The following is a 22956-nucleotide window of genomic DNA, read 5'->3' as shown; positions in this document are numbered from 1 at the left end:
AAAGAGGTACTTTTCTCCCTTTCTCACAATACAAGAACTCATGGGCACTCCATGGAATTGCTGAGCTGTCGGGTTAGAACGGATAAAAGGAAGTACTTCTTCACCCAAAGAGTGATTAACACTTGGAATTCACTGCCACAGGAAGTGGTGGCGGCTACAAGCATGGACGGCTTCAAAAGGGAATTAGATAAGTATATGGAGCAGAGGTCCATCAGTGGCTATTAGCCACAAGGTATAGATAGGGACTCTGGGGCAAGTGATGCTCTGTCATCTTGGTGCTTGGGGGGGGTCAACAGTGGGAGGGCTTCTAATGTCCTGGCCCCACTGGTGGACCTCCTGATGGCATTGGTATTTCTGGCCACTGTGTGATACAGAGTGTTGGACTGGATGGGCCTTTGGCCTGATCCAACATTGGCATCTCTTATGTTCTTATGTTCTTAACCTGAATACTGAGGTTTTACTTTAGAAAAAACAACTCATACATTAACTTAAGAGGATCCAAACAAAGTAAGGAAACCAATCCCAAATTCTTTCATTTACTTTAAATTATTTGGCAGAGAGAATTCGACACTTTAATGATGGTCTGGGCCTGGCTGGGGCGATGGCACGCGTGCCCACAGAGAGGGCTCTGAGTGCCACCTCTGGCCCCCGTGCCATAGGTTCGCCACCACTGTCCTAAGGCAAAGCCCCAAATAACATGGCCAGGAATCCGGAACTGGTATTTAAAGGGAAAAGGAAACTGGAGTCCCTGTGAGGGATCTGAAGCCCACCGCCGTCCCGGTAGCTGTGGGAAGTCAGTATTCCCTCAGGTGACCCCTGTATTCCTGTCAGACGCCTGAGGAGAGGTTTTGCACAGGAAGCGAAGCGTGGTCCAGAGGAGGACCCCAGAGGGGGTTGGGGTGTGGGGGGTGTGGAGAGGAGGCCTCTCACCTGGATGTTGGCAAGCTCCACGGCATTCATGGACAAAACGGGGAGCGTTTCCAGTTTGTGCTCCCCCTCAGCAGGATAGCGGTTTTTCTGTGCAGGGAAGAAAAATGGGAATCAGCTAATGGCAGGCCCTGCCGCCCAACTGCACAGGAGGGCAGGGGAAGCAGAAGCCTACATTTTTTTAAAGAACAAACACGTTTTAAATTTCTTTTTTTGGGGGGGGGGAATCTAACTTGCGGAAAGATTCTTCTTTTACTTTCAAAGGGGCTCTTTGTACTTTCTTTCAGTCTTTCTCTTTTGAGGAAGGGAGACCCCAGAGGAAGACAACGGAGCTTCCAGCCACCATCTAAACCTGACACCTCTCCTGGGGGTGTCGCTGGCTGGGCCAGAAGGCAAAATGCCAACCTCACCGCCAGCTCTTCGCTGAGCTGCCCCCCACCCCACCCCAGGCCCTCCCCCTGGACTCCAGGGCTGGCCCCAGATTCTGAGGGGCTCTGGGCAGAGAGCGCCCTGCCCCTCCCCACCTACCACCAGGCCTCCCTCTCATGCCCTCCTACCCACCCACTGACCCACATGCCAGCGCATCCTTCCCCCGCCCTTTCATGGGCCCGCTCACCAGCTGCACTCACAGAGGCCTGCGCCACCCACACGCCCATTCTCTGACGATGCTGGGCAGCACGTACCGCTCTCAGCATGGGTGGCAGAGTGCTTACAAGCAGTGTTCCCTCTAAGCTGAGTTAGTGTGAGCTAGCTCACAGTTTTTTAGCCTCCGGCTCACCCATCTTTGTCTTATCTCAGGAAGGATGGCTCCAGAGCAAACTAACATATGCAGTAGCCAAATCGCTCGCTCACAATTTTAATGCCAGGAGCTCAGAAAGTAGAATTTTTGCTCACAAGACTCCACAGCTTAGAGGGAACATTGCTTACAAGCAAGCTGGTGGGGAAAGGGCATGTGGGCAGCAGGGGAGGCGTCAGTGGCAGTGAGTCCCACCCACCCAAAGCCCTGGGCCCCGGCAGCTGCTGCCCCCCCACCTCAGGGGACGCCGACGCCAGCCCTGCTTGGCTCTGTGGACAGGTCTGAGTTCGAGCAGAGGTGGCAGGACTTACAAAGTGATTGAAGAGGTTCTTGGTGTCACTCAGCAGGTTCCTGGCCAGGTTGACGATGGAATCGAACTCGGCTCGGGGATCCGAAGGCCGTAGCCGGGGGCCGGGCACAGCCCAGAAACCCTCACACAGGCTCAGCAGCATCACCAACACTCGGCACAACCAGTCTGGAGAGAGACAAAAATCAGAGTAAGGCCTGGCCTTCCAATTCTGGGCAGATCCAAGTGCAGGGCAGACAGCAACACGCGGCCCAATTCCCCTCATGCATCTCAGGGTCTCTGGCCCTTTCCTGGCCCTCTGGGCACTTTGCGAGTCTTGTCTGTCGTCACGGTTTGGCCTCCTGTCTGTAATCTCTAGAAGCTAAGTCTCCGTCTCTTGGGTGGATGCATCTTGCCCCTAGGAACATACATAGATACATGCATGCGCATGAGCACCCAAGGGGCCACGCGGTGCACACCCTCCAGAATTTGAGGCAGAACTCCCTGTATGGTGGTAAAAGTATAATAATGAATTTTCTCCCCTTTAACAGTAACCAACTGCGCCAGGCTGCCCTGCTGTGCTCCTCCTGAGTATCTCTTTTGTTTGTAAGTGTGGCTGTTGTCCCTGCGGGAGAGTAAGTGACAGTTTAAAAACCAAATATGCACCTTAACCGGTCTCAGGTTTGCATTGCACTCTGTGGGGACTCGAAGCTGCACTGCTGGGGCATTCGTCTGCAAGGAAAGGCCCCCGGGGTTTGCCACAAAGGGACCAGAGGGGAGGGAGGAACGGCCCAGGGGTGCCCCGCAAAGCGTCTGGCAAGAGTATTGAGCATCGGCTGGTTGGCAGAGAGACGGGGAAGGAGGGGCTGGTTGGTTAGGGAATTCCTGCCCCGTGACAGAGTCATCCCGGCGCCTTTGCCGTGAGGTAAGGAAAAAAGAAGCCGGGGCCGGTATTCGGAAATAGTGATGCTGTCGAAGGAGGGAGGGGTAGAGGAGGGGGTGAGTCAAGGTGTTTTCATGGAAAAGCCATCCTATGTTGTCTTAGAGAACGGGCTACAGATTTTTCCCTCGCCAGGAGCCAGGGACTTGGCCTGCGTTTCAAAGAAGGGCTTTATCGCCCCCGGGATCAAAAAATGTTCACTGATTCATGGATGTGATCAGAGGGGCCAGTTTGTTAGATCTGCATACAGAACCTCTGACTTTTCATTGGCTTTTTGCCAGCACTGACCCTTGTGAAAAGGGAATCTGGGAGAAGGTGGCCAACTTCTTCTTTTTCTGCTGGCCCTGCTCCTGTGCTTTGACCTGTGGGAACTGACAGGCGATTGTCTTTATCTCCATGTTGTGAAAAAGGCTACACCTGCTGGATCCTGCAGATCAAGATGCTACTGAAGGCCCAGGAGCGCAGGAGGTGTGCGTTGTCCTGGTCAGGTGGCAACCAATGCTCCCTCTAAGCTGGTGGAGTCTTGTGAGCAAAAATTCTACTTTGTGAGCTACTGGCATTAAAGCTGTGAGCAAGTGATTTGGCTACGGCACAAATTAGTGTGCTCTGGAGCAATGCTCCCTCTAAGCCATGGAGTCTTGTGAGCAAAAATTCTACTTTGTGAGCTGCTGGCATTAAAGTTGTGAGGGAGCGATTTGGCCACTGCATAAATTAGTTTGCTCTGGAGCCCTCCTTCCTGAGCTAAGACAAAAATGTGTGAGCCGGAGGCTAAAAAAACTGTGAGCTAGCTCACACTAACTCAGCTTAGAGGGAACACTGCTCTGGAGCCATCCTTCCTGAGCTAAGACAAAAATCTGTGAGGTGGAGACTAAAAAACTGTGAGCCAGCTCACACGAACTCAGCTTAGAGGGAACACTGGTGGCAGCCCTGATTTGATACCATGATTTGGAGCCATCTATGGACCCCGCTTCACTCCGCTAGCACTGACAGTTATTTTCATAGCTGAAGCGCAAACTTTTCCTTTTAGTTGCTCACTTATGAAATTGAAATCCAGTTACCAACACTGGCTAGACCAGTGATTCTTAGCGGGGTCCATACAACCCCCCCCGGGGGGGGGGCAATCTGCGAACTGGGAGAGGGTATTCAGAACTTTGGGGGGAGGGTAGCAGAGGGGAGTTCTTTTACCCCGCACACCTTGCCCTGAGGATGAAATCCCAGATCCTGGATTTCTCCCGCGGGCCCTTTAAAAAGCGGCACGGAGCAAACAGGAATCGAGCCGAACGTTCAGGAGTTGGCGGCCGGCCCTCCGGCACAAGGGCCTCATTGAACGCATGCCTGAGATCTGTGTATCGTATGCACGTATCATAAATATACCTAAATACATAACGTTGCCTTGTCTGGAATGCTGGTTTTATGTCCTCATTTTTTTGACTTGTGGTTTGCGGAGCGTTCGATGATAATGTGGAGTACTTGGGCCGGCCGTGGCGGATTCAGAGCTAAGGGCCGCTGGACTAGACGGCAGATTGTAAAACTGCTCTCGCCTCTTCTGCGTCTTTTGCACAAAACACCCGAACAGCAAAAGAGGGGCTCAGATGGGGAAAGACCCTCATGGTTGCGATCTGAGGAGGACTCAGTGGGAACTCCTCTTCAAGGACACATGCATCATCTGGTACACTGGCTTTTGCAGACAATGAGGGGTCAGGCCAGGCAGTATTACAGAGATTGTTCTTCCAAGCACCAAAAACTGGGTTGAGTCACCCATGAAGCAAGACAGTTGATTGACAATGTGTTTATTTAATTCGTTTGTACCCCACCTTTCTCTCCAGTGGGCCCAAAGCAGCTTATGTTATTCTCCTCTCCTTTATTTTTATCTTCAAAACAACCCTGTGAGGTAGGTTAGGCGGAGAGCGTGTGACTGGCCTGAGGTCACCCAGTGAGCCTCCATGGCGCGAGCGGGGATTTGAAAGAGCTGGTTTCCCCTTGTTTCCCCCCTCTATAAACAAGAATTCCTCTAGATGTAGCTTTCCCCATCACATGTGATCCAACAGGTTATACCTGACAGACTTTCCCCTGTCCTGGAGTGGTGGTGGGGAAATGTGTGTGGACCTGACTGCCTTATGAAGAGGCTGGCTGGTAGGTTGACAACTGAGGGAATTTGGGGGGGGGGAGGTGGGGAGGAAGGAATCCCCTGCCAAGTTTCTGTTCTGGGCAGGCACGTACCCTTTCCTTTTTTAATAAATGAAACACGGAATGATTAAAATGTGGAATTCGCAGCCAGAGGATGTAGTGATGGCCACGGGAATAAAGAGCTTTAAAAGGGGATTGGACAGATTCATGGAGGACAGGTCTTATCATGCCGACGAGCCGTGGTGACTGAAGGGAACCTCCATGTTCAGAGGCAGTCAACCTCTGAATCCCAGAGGCAGGAGGCAACATCAGGGGTAGGCCTCGACCTCCATGCCCTGTTGTCGGCCCTCCAGAGGAAATGGCTGTCCGCTGTGTAAGACAGGATGCTGGACGAGATGGACTACTGGTCTGATCCAGCAGGGCTCTCGCTGTCTATCCTGAATTCCTTCACAGCCTTCCTTTCCCCCTGCCTGCCCCCTAACCAGTGTTCCCTCTAAGCTGAGTGAGTGTGAGCTAGCTCACAGTTTTTAGCCTCTCACATTTTTCTCTTAGCTCAGGAAGGATGTTTCCGGAGCAAACTAATTTATGCAGTAGCCAAATCACTCGCTCACAACTTTAATGCCAGTAGCTCACAAAGTAGAATTTTTGTTCACAAGACTCCACAGCTTAGAGAGAGCATTGCCCTTAACCTATTTGTCTTCCCAGATCTGAGGCCGTGGCTTGTGCTGCACGCATCGAGTCCTGGTTTCAACCCCTGGGGGCATCTCTGGTTGAAAGACTGCAGGTTGCAGGGTTAGCCAAGACCTTTCTTGACTCCAGATGTCAAAGACCCTACAGGAGGATGGGGAACACATGAAGCTGCTTTATACTGAGTCAGACCTTTGGTCTGTCATGGTCAGACTTGTCCACGCTGACTGGTCGTGGCTCTCCAGGGTCACTGGCAGAGGTCTTTCACTTCACCTGCTGCCTGGTGATGCTGGGAATTGAACCTGGGACCTTCTGCATGCAGAGCAGATGCTCTACCACTAAGTCACAGCCTCTCAAAAGCCAGAGCAATGGGCTTGGCAGACCAACGATCTAATGAGGCAGCTTCAGTTGTCCCTGTCTGCTCCAGTAAACCTTTCCTCCTTGGCCCAAGAAGAAACCAAGGCAAGGCTGGAGTCATTATAGCAGGATCAACTGCAACCGACAGATGGAATGAAAACAAAGCATCGGACATTATTAGGGGAATAAAATCCCATATATTTATAACCATCAGGCTGGTTCACATAATCCCAGTTCCAGAAATACTGAACGTGCAAAGGAGTGCGTGGGTTCACACACACACACATACATACAAACACACACACACACACACACAGAGGGCCCCCTCCTGGATACCGTAGAAGATGGATCTTGGTCTGATCCAGCCAAGGCACTCTCTGTGCTGTTATCAACACTGGCTTTGTTCGCATGCGATTGCTTTTCTAGTTTAAGGGAGCTGGGAATACAGGGTGGCTGTAATCTGCCCTGAATTTCTTGTGCAGAAACCACGGGACACGGGAAGTTTAAACGAAGACATATCCCAGGGGCAATAAGTGTGAATCCATCCCTCCATCCACTTAGTCGGTGTAACTTCTCTGCAAACTCAGAGCAGAGCGGACAGAGCAGGCTTTGGTGTCCCCCCACCCCGCACTGCCTTGTAAAGCAGTGAACCAGGGACTCTATTAAACGGCCCTTTCCCCCAAACAACCCCACCCTGAAAACCACCGACCCTTCAGCTGCTCCACCTCCTGGCGTGACAAACACAACCAGAGATCAATGGAGGTGACACAGCACTGAATCTACCAGGGGATGCCTTCCTGTGCCTGTCATGGAGACTCCTGCGCAAATGCATCTGGGGATCAACTGGCGAGAATCTCGCCTGCGGGGAGGGAGACTCGGGGAAGGGGCTGGAGAAAAGGATGACTGGACGACGGGCAGGCAGGCAGGTAAGGTTCTGGTCTACTGAGTCAGACCAATGGATCCGGCGGAAGAGAGTCTGCATGACCACGGAGGGTGGATATCGCGAGCCTCTCTCGGCAGGCTGTACATGAGGTCTGGCAGGTAAATGAATAGGTGCCAGGGCTCTTTTTGTAGAAAAAGCCCAGCAGGAACTCATTAGCGTAATAGGCCACACCCAACAGCAGAAACTCATTAGCATATTGGGTCACACCCCTGACAGCACAGCTCATTAGCACATTAGGCCGCACCCCCATGTTACCAGAAGTGTGGTCAAGCAGCCATACCCACCTTTTGCTTGTTATCAGGGGTCATTTCGTAGAAAAAGAGCTAGGGGAACTCATTAGCATAACTCATTAGCATATGCCACACCCCCTGACATCAGGGACACGGCGGTGGACCTGCAAGGCCAGCGGGAGTGCGAGGAAGCCCCGCCAAGGCCATCCCTGGCCCCCTCATTAGCATATTAGGGCACACCCCTGACAGCACAGCTCATTAGCATATTAGGCCGCACCCCCATGTTACCAGAAGTGTGGTTATCCAGCCACACCCACCTTTTGCTTGTTATTCTGTTTACCTTGTTTGTTGTCAAAACCCAGGGCTTTTTTGTAGCAGGAACTCCTTTGCATGTTAGGTCACACACCCCTAATGTAGCCAATCCTAATGAGTTTCTGCTGTTGGGTGTGGCCTATTATGCTAATGAGTTCCTGCTGGGCGTGGCCAACTTGGGAGCCAGCCGGAACTCCGTTCCTGTGCGTTCCTGCCCAAAAATAGCCCTGGGTATGGCTGTTTTGCACGCAGCACAGTGGCCAAAGTGGGTCTTTTGCCCGGGACACGAGTGGCCAAGCACCACGGCCCACCTGGGCTCTCAGGAGCAGTGATCTCCATTACACACTCCGCTGAAAACTGCGCCCGCTGTGTGCCATGTTATGGTTGTGGGTGTGCCCTTCAAAGTGTGCCTTGAAAAGGTAACACCAAAGTGGCCCTTTAGGCAGACGTCAGCAGAGGAGGGAGGAATGGATAGCGGGGCTTGAATTATTGGGCCCCCGGAGCACCTGGCGCACCAGACCCTTCCCCCCCCCTTGGAATACAGGGGTGGGGAGATTAGCAGATGGAGAAAGAGAGAGAGAGAGAGAGATTGTGCTTGCACACATATTCTAGCTAGATCAAAGTGATGCTGAGATGAAAGTGGGATTTTTGCTGGGAGTTCTGGCCCCCCGACTTCTTCCGAGCCAGAACAGACACCGGGATTGAACTGCGGGAGACAGAACAAGACGGCGTCGCGACTCGCGTGGCGCACCACAGAGTCCCCCAGGGGGGTGGTTGGTTTCACAGCTCTGGGATTTACAGGCCTGGCTTGGCAGGACTAAGTCTCGTAAAGTGGCTCAGAGAGAGAGAGAGAACGGGGAAGGCGTGAGTTGCAGCCAGTCAGGGTGGCTACAGCTGCCGCAGGCAACCTCTGCAAATCATTGAATCATAGAGTTGGAAGGGAACCCCGGGGTCATCTAGTCCAACCCCCTGCACAATGCAGGAAATTCACAAGTGCCTCCTCATCACACCCCCAGTGATGCACGACCATGCGCACTGTCATCTCTCATGTCCAGTGAGCCCCACATGGCTACAGGCATGAAGACGCACGTTGCATAGATACGGCAATGTGTACAAAGACACAAACTTCCAAACATACAGACAAAGGCATGAGGCTTAATTGGTGAACCGGCTACTGAGAAATACACCCAGAAACGGGCAGCAGTACATTCAAGCATATGAAAACAACCTGACACACAGAAATATACCTTTAGCCATCCATCCAACTTGAACTATCCAGGCAAGCAATGAACAGCTGCCTCCAGATCACTAGACATAACTGACCTGTAGTGGACCCCCCACTAGATTTGCCAATTGGCCTGGAGGAAAAGTTCTTTCCCCTTCAACAGAGGCTGAATGGGTTGTTATTTCCCAGGTGATGTTATCTACCTGCATGCCATGAAAAGCTTCACCTGCCCATTTCCACATGATAAGCCTTAAGAGCCAATTTGGTGTAATGGTTGGGAGCATGGACTCTAATCTAGGTTTGATTCCCCACTCCTCCACATGCTGCTGCTGGTGTGACCTTGGGTCAGTCACAAGTTCTCTCAGAGCTATTCTCTCAGGAGCAGTTCTCGAGAGAGCTCTCTCAGCCCCACCTACCTCACAGGGTGTCTGTTGTGGGGAGGGGAAGGGAAAGGGATTGTAAACTGCTCTAAGACTCCTTCAGGTAGTAAAGGGTGGGGTATAAATCCAATCTCTTACTTCTTCTTTTATAGGGAAAGGCGGGGGTCGTTTGGGGCTGGAGCGCACCAGAGCGCCGCTCCGGGAGCCCAGGAGCAGGCACAAATGGTGGTGGCGGCAAGCCCCGCCCCCAGCTCCCTGCCCCCAAGCTGCTTCGCTCTACAGTCGTGCCTAGGGTTGCCAAACTGTTTTGACTCACCGGCGGGGGAGGCTCCTTCCCGTCCGGGAGTCGTCCTCGCGCGCGCGCGCCGCCGGAGCGTCACCGGAAGTGACGTCACACGCTGGGCGGGGCCACACCATTTGAGCCCTAGTCGTGCCGCAGCAGCAGTGCAGTCTCTCCATATGTAAACTTTAAATCCCTTCTCTCTTCGTCCCCCCACCCAGCCCGCCTTGGCCGATGCCTCCCTCCCTTTTTGCTTCCCCTTCTGACATCACTTCTGGTGATGTCAGGGGGCGTGACATATGCTAATGAACTATTATGCTAATAGCTTATTAGTTATGCTAATGAGCTCCTGCAGCTCTTTTTCTACAAAAGGACCCCTGTGGAAAGGACATTTTTCTCCAGGACAGGTGGCAAACCCACTGTTCCCACAATGCTAATGCTTCCCAAATAGGCCTCGAAACAGGACTGTTCCCACACAGGTAAAGTCAATGAACACTCAGATTTAACAGCCTGCATTTTCAAATTTTTGAAAGCACAGAACGTGTGGCTATGAGGACACACACACCCCGCTCCACACACACACAGGCTGATGTTTTCCCACAATTCTACAAAGCAGGAAATTCTGAATATTAATAGTCAAGATCCTCACTGCACAGGCTATAGGGCTGCAGTGTAATGAAAGGGTCCAGAAGTTGCATTAATAAAGGAATAGATAATGTATTGTTATTAGTATTAATTAAATCTGTTGATTGCTCTGGATGATATACAACATTTGATAAAAACATCAAAACCATAGAATAAAATGCAGAAACAGTACTAATACAGCAAATCTAAAAGAAATCAGATGGTGAAATTTCACCATTTCTTCTCATTCCAGACTGCAGCCACCTCATGGGTGGGGGGGGAAGAGGAACAGAGCAGCCTGGAGAAGAGGGTGCCAGCCAGGATGGAAACCGTTGCTGTCCTCATCCCAAAGCCTGGCGGAACATCTCTGCCTTATAGGCCCTGCGGATCTGCATTAGGTCCCGCAGGGCCCCGACGGTGTTTGGCAGAGAGTTCCATTAGGTTGGGGCCAGGGCCGAAAAGACCCTGGCCCTGGTCGAGGACAGCCGTATATCTTTGGGGCCGGGGCCAATACGACTGTGATTCGTCTGTTATCGTGTCCTCCTACTATATAATTTCTGCGTTGTTTAACGTGTCGTGTCTAAATGCTTATGCTTTGTTATCAGGTGTGCTTCAGCTCTGTTTCAGATTTCTGGCTGGCTCCTGATTTCTACAATCCAACCCCCACTGCGGTATTTGTTGGAGATCTGATCCTGTTGATTTGTATTTGGTTTACACTATGTAATCTTGCCTTGAGTCTTGGTGAGAAAGGTGGACAATAAATAATGTACGTTTAAAAACTAAGACGGCAAAAGCCCTAAGCAGTGCAGTCAACGCCGCACCAGGACTGAAAGTAAGCAGAAACAGGACGGGACGGGACGGGCCGGCCCCAGCTTATTTTGCACTCTAGGCAAGGATCCCTTCTTCCCCCCCCCCCCCGCCCCCACCACTTTTCTCACTATGCATTTTTGGAAGAATGAAAAACACAAATAATCAAGAAACTCTCAGAGTACGGGGCTGGGTGCAGTTTGGTGCCCCTAAGCGCCGGCCCGCTCTAGGCGATCGCCTAGTTCGCCTAGTGAGTGAGCCGGCCCTGGGGACGGGACAGAATACCAGTGAGAAAATGGCCCAAGTGGGACCTCCTATATTCTGCTTTGAGCCCTCCAAGAGAGATGGAACTAGTAAGAAATGGAAGTGACGTCTGCCCCTTCTCCACACACAGATGCTTGAAAGGATGGAGTCTGGGAAGGGGAGGGACACTGGCGTGGGTATAATGCCATAAGGTCCACTTTCCAAGGCAGCCGTTTCCTCCCACAGAAGACGGAACTGATCTCTGTCATTTGGAGTTCAGTTGTAATTCTCCCGGCCCCCCCCCCCCCCCCCCCCCCCGTTGGTTGGGCAACCCTCGGTGTTGGGCATGTCCTCCACTGCATGTAGGTTTCCTAGAGTGGCACCATCTTGGATAAGGCAGCTTGTTCCTGTTGCGGTGCCTCTCTAGGAAGCCTCTGAAGTATGAGCATGCCCAGAGCCGTTTTGGAGACACCTCTCTGATGCTGGAGGAGAGATACGTGCACAGCCGTGCAGAAGGAAGGGGCCAGACATGAAGAAAAGTGACCACTTAAGAGGGTAAACCCGGCCCGAATGCTTGTCCCAGAGAGGGTTGCCAAATGGCTTGGAGAAATCACCCTGCTCATTAAATACAGGCTGAATGCGATGTTGTTTACCAGGTGATGCTGTTGACCTCCATGCCATGAGAAGTCTCAGCAGCTGCCCATCTCCACACATTAAGGTCTCTATTAAAAGGGCAGGATGTGTTTTTTTTCTCTCCAGGCCAGCTGGCAACCCACGTGGCTGGAAGCTCACAGCCACGCTGAAGCAGAGCGGATCTGGGACTAGAGAGAGCCTGGACCACAGTCCTCCAGGGAACCCTCTGCCTGCTGCCTTTCTGGACCTCCATGTTGGAAGAAAGGCAAAAGTAAAATGCAATATAAATCAATACTACAAAGGTAAGAGAAACATCTCTTCTTTGCTGGAAGGAACGTGGAATCTCGATGTAGCACAAGGTGCAGTTTTGCCACTGCACGTATTCTCAGGCTGGGATATGGTTGCCAGGTCTGGGTTGGAAAATACCTGGAGACTTTGGGGGTGGAGCCAGGAGAGGGCGGGGTCTGGGGAGGGGAGGGGCCTCCGCATGGTACAGTGCCATAGAGTCCACCCTTCAAAGCAGCCATTTTCTCCAGGGGAGCTGACTTCTGACAGCTGGAGATCAGTTGTAAAAGCGGGAGATCCCCAGGCCCCAACTGGAGGCTGGCAACCCTAGGCTGGGATCCCAAGAATTTTGGCTTTTCTTTCTTGGGGGGTGGGCGGAAAAGTGAAAACTTTCATGTCGTCATGGCTCCCCTCCTAAAGCTGATTCCCAACGATCTGAAAAGCTGGTGGGGGGGGGGATGAAGCCAAGCCAAGCTGGTATATGCCCAACATACTACCTTTGCATCACTTATTTGGACAGCTGAGCTCTGTAGGATGACCCTTCTACATGCATAAAAACAAAATCACCCGAGCTTGGAAGCGAAGCAGGGTCGGCCACAGTTGGCCCTTGGATGGGAGACCACCAAGGAAGACGGGGGCTACCGGGCAGAGGAAGGCAAGGGCAAACCACCTCTGTCCGCCTCTCGCCTTGAAGAGCCCGTGGCCCTGTGGTCGCCATGAGTCACTTGCGCCTTGACAGCACACAATTATTATTAAGTCGGGGTGTGTGTGAGAGATACAGCTTTAAATGAAGCCACCGGGGGATGGCAAGGGCTGTCCGATGCCTTCGATCCTTTGGTGAAAATGGCTGGAATGACGGGGAGGTGGGGTTGAAACCACCCACCTTCACACTCCCCAGATACTCAGGATGAGAAGCCCTTTCCGCCGGATCAGCCCCCTTCCATTCTGTGTAGCTTCAAACTCCCTTTTCATTCTGGACCTGAGAAGGATCTTTCCCCAGTTTGGTGTAGTGGTTCAGTGCGCGGACTCTAATCTGGGAGAACCGGGTTTGAATCCCCACTCCTCCACTTGCACCTGGCTGGATGGCCTTGGGCAAGCCGTAGCTCTGATAAGAAGCTGTCCTTGAAAAACAGCAGTCTCTGTCAAGAGCTCTCTCAGCCCCACCCACCTCACAGGGTGTCTGTTGTGGGGAGGGGAAGGGAAAGGAGTTTGTAAGCCGCTCTGAGACACCTTTCGGGAGTGAAGGGCCATGGGGTATAAATCCAATCTCCTCCTCCTCCTCTTCTTTGTAGGGTTGCCAGGCCCTCCTGGTCACCAGCGGGAGGGAGGATGGGGGGGGGTAAGGTTGCCAGATCCAGGTTGGGAAACTCCTGGAGATCTGGGGGTGGAGCCTGGGGAGGACAGGGACTCCAGTGGGGTACTATGCTGTAGAGTCCATCCTCCAAAGCATCCATTTTCTTCAAGGGGAACTGATCTATGTAGTCTGGAGATGAGCTGTGAATCTGGGGGACCCCCGGGTCCCACCTGGAGGTTGGCATCTTTACTGCCTTGGGCAGTCCATTTCAGGAGAGGTCCAGGACACTATGAAGACCATTCAAACAGCATCCTCACATAAGGTGGACCTGTTATCCTCTCCAAAAACAGACAATGCCTGCAAAGCCATCTGTGATGCTATGACTACGTGGGCTGTTAAATTTAGTCAGTTACGTTGCACCCCCTTCTCCATCACCTTTGCAGACCAAAAACTCAGTTTTTATAACAGAAACTGGCCGCCTGAGGCAGTCACTTCACTCTACCTCATGGCAGGGCCATTTAATTACTTAATTTTCTTCCCTGCTATTAAAAAAAAAAAGTAGCATCTTGCCTCTCATTTGATCCTGCTTGGCTGTAACTCCATTCGTGGCCCGTCTCTCTCTAGCAGATTTCATGGCTGACACTTTTTCCCCATAAAGAAAGGTTTGTACCCCGTTAACAAGTTTACCTCCCGTCTCCAAATATTACTCAAAGTTTATAGAGCACTTTTAATTCGAAATTGCTTCACAATCCTTAGCTCATTCTCCCTTGAAAGGACACACTGAGGTAGCCGTCCCCTGACCTACCTCCCAGGGTTGTTGTGAGGGCAGATGAGATAGGGGATTGTAAAAGTCCACTGCCCGCTAAACACTGGCTATAAAAACTCAGTAATCATGACAGGATGCAGACAGCTGGTGCCAGAAAACAAGAAACACAACTGAGATAAAAAAAAATTGGTTAAGCCTTTTTTTGGTAGGAGGTGGTTGGTTGGTATCAAAATATGCAAGCTTTTGAATCACACAGAACTCTTCAGCCACCTGATGAAGATTTCAGTGTGAGCTGAAAAGGAAGAGGTAATATTTGCCTTGGAGAAAAATTAAATGGTGCAGTCCTGGTGCAAGTTTGATCTATCCCAAAAGGATTGTGGGAAGAAATAGGGGGGGTGATGTTCAGCCTATATGCCAAGAATGGGGCAAGACACTTTGACTAAAACTATAGGAAGGTAAACGTTAAGTGACTCATTAGGGGTGGATCCATACTGATTATGATCTTTCTGTGCTGCTGAAGGATCCTTATCTGCATTCAGTTGCGGGGTGTGTGTGTGTAGGTTCTACATACACTGAAGATTGCTTTATATTCCTCATAAGATCCCTCATAGGCAAATTCCTGCTAATTGTCTACCAGGAAGTTCCCTTTGGCAGAGCTCTCTCTCCCCCCAGCACTTTTCCTTTTGTTCCTTTGTTTTCAGCCTAATTCTTTTCTTGCCCCCCCCCCCTCCCCAGCCACCTGCTGCCCAGTTCTCTTGGCATTCATGAATAAATGCTTAATCATCACCTCTTCCCTTGAAGGTGGGTGAGTTACGTGCTGCTTTTTACTTTGTAGCAAGCTGAAGTCACTGCTCATTTTTTAATTTTTGATTTTGCATTTTGCTTGTTAGCAAGTACCATAATTATAATATAACATCCATAAAACAGGGTTTAAAAAAAATTATCAGTGACTTTGGCTGATTTAAAAGTGCAAACTGATACCTAATCCCCCCCTCCCCCAACAAGAGATAATTTACCACTGATTCATGAATAGTCACAAACACCTCTGGCATAAGAGTAGGAAGTAATCAATGAAGCTGGAAGGAGGAGGAGGAGGAGGAGGAGGAGGAGAAATTTTAAAGAGACAGTAACTCTGAAAAGCCTCAGTGCTTTGGCGGTCCACACAAGACAGCACAGCGCTGCAATTGCTTTATAAGTTGAGGGGAGAATCACCACAAATTAAGTCTGGACAAAAAACCAGAAAACCCACACAGAAAATACTGGAATGCAGAGGGCTGATTACAACATCACCTGGATTTTCTCTAAGAACTGAGTGAATAAATCATGGCAATTCCAGTCTAAACAATTCATGTGGAGCAACAGAGGACAAAGATCACTTTTGGGTCAGAAATTCTGAAGGCATAAGCTATATTCATTCCCCACAAAAAAAAGAAAGGGCTTTGTTGGCACTGATCTGTTCAAATAGTGGGTAATTTCCTTCAGTATTACTTTTAGCAGTAAAAAGTCCCCTTGCTCGAAAGCCAGTCGAATCCGACTCTAGGGTTGTGGTGCTCATCTCCGTTTCAAAGCCATAGAGCCAGCGCTGTCCGAAGACGTTTCCGTGGTCATGTGGCCAGCATGACTAAACACCAAGGTGCACAGAACGCTGCTACCTTCCCACTGGAGTGGTACCTATTAATCTACTTGCAATTTCTTGCTTTCAAACTGCTAGGTTGTCAGGAACTTTTAGCAGCAATACACTGCTATTCTTCAGCAGACAGTCAGTTACTCCTTTTGCCCTCCGTTTGCTACTCAGGCTGAGAAGAAAACAGAAGCTATCCCATAATACTTTGCAGCAGTTAACGGAGAACAGAGATGATCTGGCCTGTCCAAAGGCCACTTTACCCAAATATTTCCATCCAGATGAACCACATGCCTTGTGTCTAAACTGATACTTTCCCCCCCTTGCAAGCTGTTTGGTTCAACAGCATCAACCCACAACCTTGTCTTCCAACAAAGCAGAGTACCATGCAAATCCATCCTACATTACTGAAATGCCAGGGCCTTTCCCCCCTCCACTTCTCAAAATAGCACCCCCAACAGGAGGGATTTATGTTGCCATTGCAAGTGATAGCAGAGTACCATGCAAATCCATACTACATTACTGAAATGTCAGGGCCTCCCCCCCCCTTCTCAAAATAGCACCCCCAAGAGGAGGGATTTATGTTGCCATTGCAAGTGGCCTCACAGGCACTAGCCAATAGGAGCTTGTGATATCAGCAAAACTATACAGACAGCTATCACCAGCTCTAGCCCTGTGTTTGACAAAGGGAGCTTTGACTTTTGAAAGCTCATCCCTTGAAACTCTTGTTGATCTCCAAGGTGCTACTGGACTCAAATCAAACATCTGTTCATGTTACGGCAAATGCACGAACGTCCCGCATACACACGTGTACATCTGTTAGGTACAAAAGAACCACTCTACAAATGAAACTGGGGACTAGCATCTGGTCAAATGTGGAGGGTTCAATCGCATGTACACGCATTCAAGAGACATGAGAATTACTAAACACACAAATAAAGAAAAATCAAGGGTGCCCCGTACACGGATTCTACGTGGATGCACTGTAACTTGTGAATGGGGCGATGATTGCAGATGGGAACCTAACATTTGCTCAGCGTTTCCCTTTTTGGCTAACAACCAAACAGAATAACCCGTCTTCAAGATAGGGACAGACGAGGGGAGGGGGCATTCTGTTGTGCAAAAGCAACGTGCACAAGAAAGCCCGGGGCCCTCTGGGAGCTCTTTTGCGTGGTTAGCAGGCAAACAGGGTGCATGCCGGTGGTGAGTTTGCAGCTTTCATCCTAAATGCTTTACTTGGAAGTCATCTTCACTTACATTACTTGGAAGTCATCTTCACTTACATAACTGGGGCAATAGGTTGATTCACACACGTGCTCATCGCTTGCCCACTTACAGCATCAAGTGATGACCTCCACGTACCAATGAGCCATCAGAGGTCCAACACCCCAGAGAGAATGTTCAGAGTGTTTCCCAGCACCTCGGTGGTGTCAGTTCGCACACTGAAGCTGCAAGTCATCAAGGGATGAGCAATCGAGTCATGAGCAGTCTTGTCGAATACATGTCCTGATCAGCTGACCTTCATTCCCATGTTTGGCTAGTTCATACCTGCAAGCTTGTTGTGCATGTGTGAACCATGCCTTCGTGACGTGTCGTGTGTGGAAGGAGCATCACAGTCCACTGATGTGAGACCGCCAACAGACTTTTCACACTGCCTCCTCATAGGCATTGCTTTCCAGTTCACACATCCTGGCAGATAGAGCAATGGATGTCCACGCACGTGTGAGCCGATATTTAGGAGTGGAGATTTTTAACATCCGACAAAAGGGAATCTTTATGAAACTATGATTGTGTTTGATGGGAATGGATTTACAGAAGGAACACACATTTTGGACTTGCCCAAACAGCCGCACATCCTCATGGGCAGGGGGAAGAGGAGGGGAGAGGAACTGCAGGGAAGGCACCATCCTAACCTTCCAAAGGGAAGCCTCTTCACGTCCTTCACCATTAAACTCTGGCCCTTTAAAGTTCTGTGAGGTAGAGTGGAAACTGCCATCAAACTGAAGTCTATTTGGGTATGTTTAGCCTGGGAAAGAGAAGACTTAGAGGGGACATGATTGCAGTCTTCAAGTATTTGAAGGGCTGTCATGTAGAAGATGGAGTGGATCTATTCTCTCTTGCTCCAGATTGCAAGACTAGATCTAATGGGTGGATATTACAAGGGAGTCGTTACTGGCTAATTATCAGGAGAAACTTCCTAACTGTAAGAGTGGATCAGCAGTGGAACAGACTGCCTCAGGAGTGGATGTTCCTTCGCTGGACGTTTTCAAGCAGAGGCTGGACTACCATCTTTCAGGTATGTTGTAGGACTATCTTTCGGCTACGCTCCTGCAGTGTGCAGGGGTTGGACTAGATGACCTGCGAGGTGCCTTCCAACTCTAACATTCTATGAATCTATGAATGGCTACCTCATAGGCCTTTCAAGGGAAGAGACAAACAGAGGTGGGTTTGCTGTTGCCTCCCTCTGCGTAGGGACCCTGGACTTCCTTGGTGGTCTCCCTTCCAAGTACTAACCAGGGCTGAAACAGCTTCGCTTCTGTGATCCAACCAGATCACGCTAGCCTCGGCCATCCATGTCAGGGTGCTGGGAGGTATATCTCTGTTAAATGCCACAGGAGTCTTCAGAAGAACAAACCACGATTATAAAATGTGTGTGTGCGCGTTAAAAGTTTCAAATCAAGGATGCTCCTGCCAGTCGAGAAGCTTGGAAAACTAGACGGAGAAGGGAGGTCATGTGATCCTGCCATGCCTCCTAGCACACACCAAGTATGGCTGCTTAATTTCTGGTGCTGTCCGAGCTAGGAAGTCTCTGGTTCAAATCTCTCCTCAGACATAAATTCCCTAGGTGGCCTTTGGAAAGATTCAAAGACTCCTTCCCAACTATATTGGCCTACCTCTGTTGCTCAAACAGCAGCTCATTCCACTGGTTGGGCAGGGGGTGGGAGAGCCAGCGTTGCCGAGAAAACGTATTGAAGACTCAAAGAGCAGTGCTGGAGATCTGGCTGGTTATTCTGATGGGTTGCTGCTTGGCCAGCTCCCACGGCAAGCGCCTGTGTCATCACCACCCCTGTCTGGAGCTGGTGCTGCATGGGAACTTGGCACACGGCTCAGCAGACCCATCTGGGGAGCTGACTGATACCTTCCTGCAGCCATGTGGGTCCCTGACCATGCTGACGTAACATGTGACAGCGACCGCAACACTGCCCAAAACGTACATATTGGTTTCCTCTTTCGTCTTGTGAGCAAGAGCAGCATTATGAAGACTGCAGGAATGGGCGCGCACATATAAGAACATCGCTTGAATTCTTATTGGTTGATAGGTAATCTGTCCCTTGAGATCTCCCGGATGAATGGGTGAATGGGTTTCTCTCTCCCAAACGCCCAGTGTTGGCTGTGGTAATAATGAAAGCTCTATTCATCTATGATGGTTCATTCACACACACACACACAAATGGCAGTGTCACTCAGGGGTTGACACTAGAGTTGCCAACCTCCAGGTGGGACCTGGGGATCTCCTGCTTTTACAACTGATCTCCAGCTGACAGAGATCAGCTCCCCTGGAGATAATGGCGGCTCTGAAGGTGGACTCTATGGCATTGTACCATGCCAAGGCCCCTCCCCTCCCCAAACCCCGCCCTTTCCTGGCTCCACCCCCAAAGTCTCCAGGTATTTTCCAATCCAGACTTGGCAACCCTAGTTGACACGTATGTGTGGATCAGCCCCGGCTGATGTGTAGCCAGTCACTATTCTATTTCTTTGCTTCATTAATACCTCCCCACCTTTCTCTCTGATTGCAACCAAAGGGGCTTACATCATTCTCCTCCTCTTCATGTCATTCTCACAACACCCCTGTGAGGCAGATTAGATCGAGAGTGGGCGAATGGCCCAAGATCACCCAGCAAGCGTCCATAGCACAGTGGAGAATTAAACCTGGGTCTTCCAGATAGAGATGCCAGCCTCCAGGTGGGGCCTGGGGACCCCCTGGAATTATAGCTCATCTCCAGACTACAGAGATCAGTTCCCCTGGAGAAAACGGATGCTTTGGAGGGTGGACTTTGTGGCACTGTACCCTACTGAGGCCCCTGTCACCCCCAGGCTCCATCCCCAAATCTCCAGGAGCTTCCTGACCTGGAGCTGGCAACCCTTCCTTCCCGTCTTCCGCTGGTGGCCAGGGGGACCTGGCAATCTGAGATCCTAGTCCCACGTTTTAACCACTCCACAAGACTGGCTCCGATGTATCACTCCCGTATATCAGGCTGAGATGCCACGGAACGTCTCTGCTCTTGAAGAAAGAACGGGTGTTTGTATGTCGCGTGAAGGGAGCACTGATGGCAGCTGAGTGATGCGAACAAAAACAGGCAGGCACATGTCACCTGGGATAAGATGCTGGCTATGGTGGGGGAGGCGGAGGGGGGTTACGTCTGTATGAAAGGGGCAGATTTGCCTTTTGTGGGAGAGGGGGTTGCCAGGAAACGAAATTACAGGGATTCATTATATTTGACCTCAGCACTCTTGTTCTAAGAAGACGCCCGGCTTGGTGTAGTGGTTAGGGTGTTGGACTAAGGTCTGGAAGACACAGGTTGGGGGGGGCGCCAGAAGGGATCCTCGCCTAGGGTGCAAAATAAACTGGGGCCGGCCCTGGATGCTGGCTATGGCAGGGGAGGCGGGGGGGTGTTACGTATGTATGAAAAGGGCAGATTTGCCTTTGGTGGGAGAGGGGGTCGCCAGGAAACGAAATTACAGGGATTCATTATATTTGACCTCAGCACTCTTGTTCTAAGAAGACGCCCGGCTTGGTGTAGTGGTTAGGGTGTTGGACTAAGGTCTGGAAGACACAGGTTCCAATCCCCGCTCTGCCATGGAAGCCAAGGATGACCTTGGGACCAATGTTCCCTCTAAGCTGTGGAGTTTTCTGAGCAAAAATTCTACTTTGTGAGCTATTGGCATTAAAGTTGTGAGTGAGTGATTTGGCCACTGCATAAGTTAGTTTCCTCTGGAGCCATCCTTTCTGAGCTAAGACAAAAATGTGTGAGCTGGAGGCTAAAAAACTGTGAGCTAGCTCACACTAACTTAGCTTAGAGGGAACACTGCTTGGGACTGTCACTCCTTCCCAGCCTAACCTACCTCACAGGGTTGTTGTGGTGAGGAGGGGAGAATGCTGTCCACCACCCCTGGAGGAGGAAAGGCAGGAGATAAAGGTACTAAAGACAAAAATAAGGGCACACATGTTCCCAAGAAGCCTGTGCGACAGGTTCGGCTGAAAGATAACGATTGGCCCAAGCATCATGGCTAAATAGGGACTTGAACCTCCTCTTGCTGTGCTCGTTACAGACCACTGCCTTTTCTATGGTGGCAAAAGGAGTCTAGGGTGAGCTTTGGTTGTGATTATTGGGGGGGGGGAAGTACGCAATGTGAATCGATAATGACAGGGAGGGTCTGTGCTCCTTTCACGTTGTACTGAGACCTTAACCAAGATATGTAAAACCTGCCTCTAAATGCATATTTGGACATTAACTTCTGACCTGCCTTTTGGCCTTCCATCTTCTGTGCCCTATTGGACTCGCCCCTTGCTCTGTAAGCGTCTGCCTTGGAAATAAATCTCACTGATAGCAACGGAGCTTAATTATTGCCAGGTAAGATGCTGCAATCCCAGGACCACTTACCTTGGACCAACTGGTCTGACAGGGAGCACGAGACACCTTCCCCGCCACATATTACTGGATTTACTTGAAAGGAAGATGATTCTGAATGTAAGATACATCCCCCCGGAAAAGTTATGCGTGTACAAACAATCGTTGCTGCATATAACTGTAACTTGCATGTGAATGTAGGACAACCTCCCCCCTTTTGATGGCTCAACAGGGATGGAAAAAACCTAGTCTTGCATTTGAGTAAATACAGTAAGATATATTTTGGGAAGGGGAAAGAAGAAAGAAAGAAAGAAAGAAAGAAAGAAAGAAAGAAAGAAAGAAAGAAAGAAAGAAAGAAAGAAGTGTTTATAGGGGAGACATCAGACCTCTACCCAGTCACTTTGAGCAATGCACAAGGGGTCTAAATTCCATCCCCCCCAGCTCAAGAAGCCAAGAGAACTGCTCAAACGGAGAAGTGAATAAGGTCCAGGCAAAAATGACAAACTGACACCATTCCATCAAAATTAAGCCCTTTACATCAGCAGAGAAAGCTGAATTCTCTTTCCTCCAAAATCAATGGGATGTAAAAGAGCTTAACTTTGAAGGGACTGAACCCAAGATGAGGAGGCAGCAATAAATTCTTAACCAAGGTGTGTAGAAAGGCAGCCAGGCTTCAGTACACAGCTGGGGGTTCGTGTATACCACTGCATGTGTACACCACTAACAAGTGAGAGATGTCTTAAAACCAGCTAAGCCTGGTAATCAGATGCCTGTCCCTCCAAACCTCAGCCCCAGAACCAGAAAGAGCATCGATAGGTCCTAAACATTAAAGACGCCAGAAGTTCCATCCATAAGCAATGTTACATAAGGCAAACTGTCTGTATACCCAAGCCAAAAATCGACCGCTCCACTAAAAAGCAATAAACTTGATATAGGAGACCGTAAATCATGCAAAGTGCATGAGGCACATACATTATCTGTCAATTTGTACATTTCGAGACAGATTGCGCTGTCAAGCCAGGAGTTTTTAACAAGGCACCAGGAACATTAATTTAAACAGCATCCAAAAAAAGTGTTGTTTTTTAAAAATTTTAAAAATAAAAACTTTAAAGAGTAAAACTTACTTTTCATGTTTTTGGGAAGATGTGAGGGTTTCGTTTCCCTGAGTTTAAATTCCCTCTTCTTTGATGTCAAAGAAAAAACAAAAACAGTCCTCTGATGGTTGGAGTTTGGTTGGATTCTTGCAGGGTTTTTAATTTGGAAGTTGCATTTTTTTGGGGGGGTCTGTCTTTCCTCCCCTCCCTTTTGTTTTTTTAAAAAAGTTTTCTTTGGGTTGCAGACTTCTTCCACACCTGCTGTCTGCTTTCTTTGCAAGAGGTTTGATCCTTTGAGGTAGAGAAGTTCACACACATGGATGTATGTGCACACTCAAAAAAAACTGAGAGGACAACTGCCTCCAGGACAGATAAATAAATAAATAGATAAATAGGCTGATAAATAAATAAATAAATAATAACTTTTAAAACCAACAGTCACCCCCCCAAAAAATCCTGATTTTGTTAA

The 22956-nt window shown here is 49.9% G+C and overlaps 1 protein-coding gene across 1 annotated transcript in view; it reads right to left on the bottom strand.

Moving 5' to 3' along the window:
* The window catches only part of IL11 (interleukin 11), a 24020-nt gene extending 1459 nt beyond the window's left edge, over positions 1–22561 (bottom strand). Inside the window, exons 1-3 of the mRNA XM_015414388.1 lie at positions 22518–22561; positions 2035–2198; positions 931–1017 (exon numbers count right to left, since the gene is read on the bottom strand). Of these exons, the coding sequence (XP_015269874.1) occupies positions 931–1017; positions 2035–2198; positions 22518–22524 (258 nt within the window). The 5' untranslated portion in view covers positions 22525–22561. The remainder of the gene's footprint in view (positions 1–930; positions 1018–2034; positions 2199–22517) is intronic.
* Positions 22562–22956: the final 395 nt, after the last annotated feature.

Source organism: Gekko japonicus, unplaced genomic scaffold, assembly GCF_001447785.1.
Source record: "Gekko japonicus isolate JY-2015 unplaced genomic scaffold, Gekko_japonicus_V1.1 scaffold243, whole genome shotgun sequence".
Lineage (NCBI taxonomy): Eukaryota > Metazoa > Chordata > Lepidosauria > Squamata > Gekkonidae > Gekko > Gekko japonicus.
This window is presented reverse-complemented; position numbering and strand designations above follow the sequence as displayed.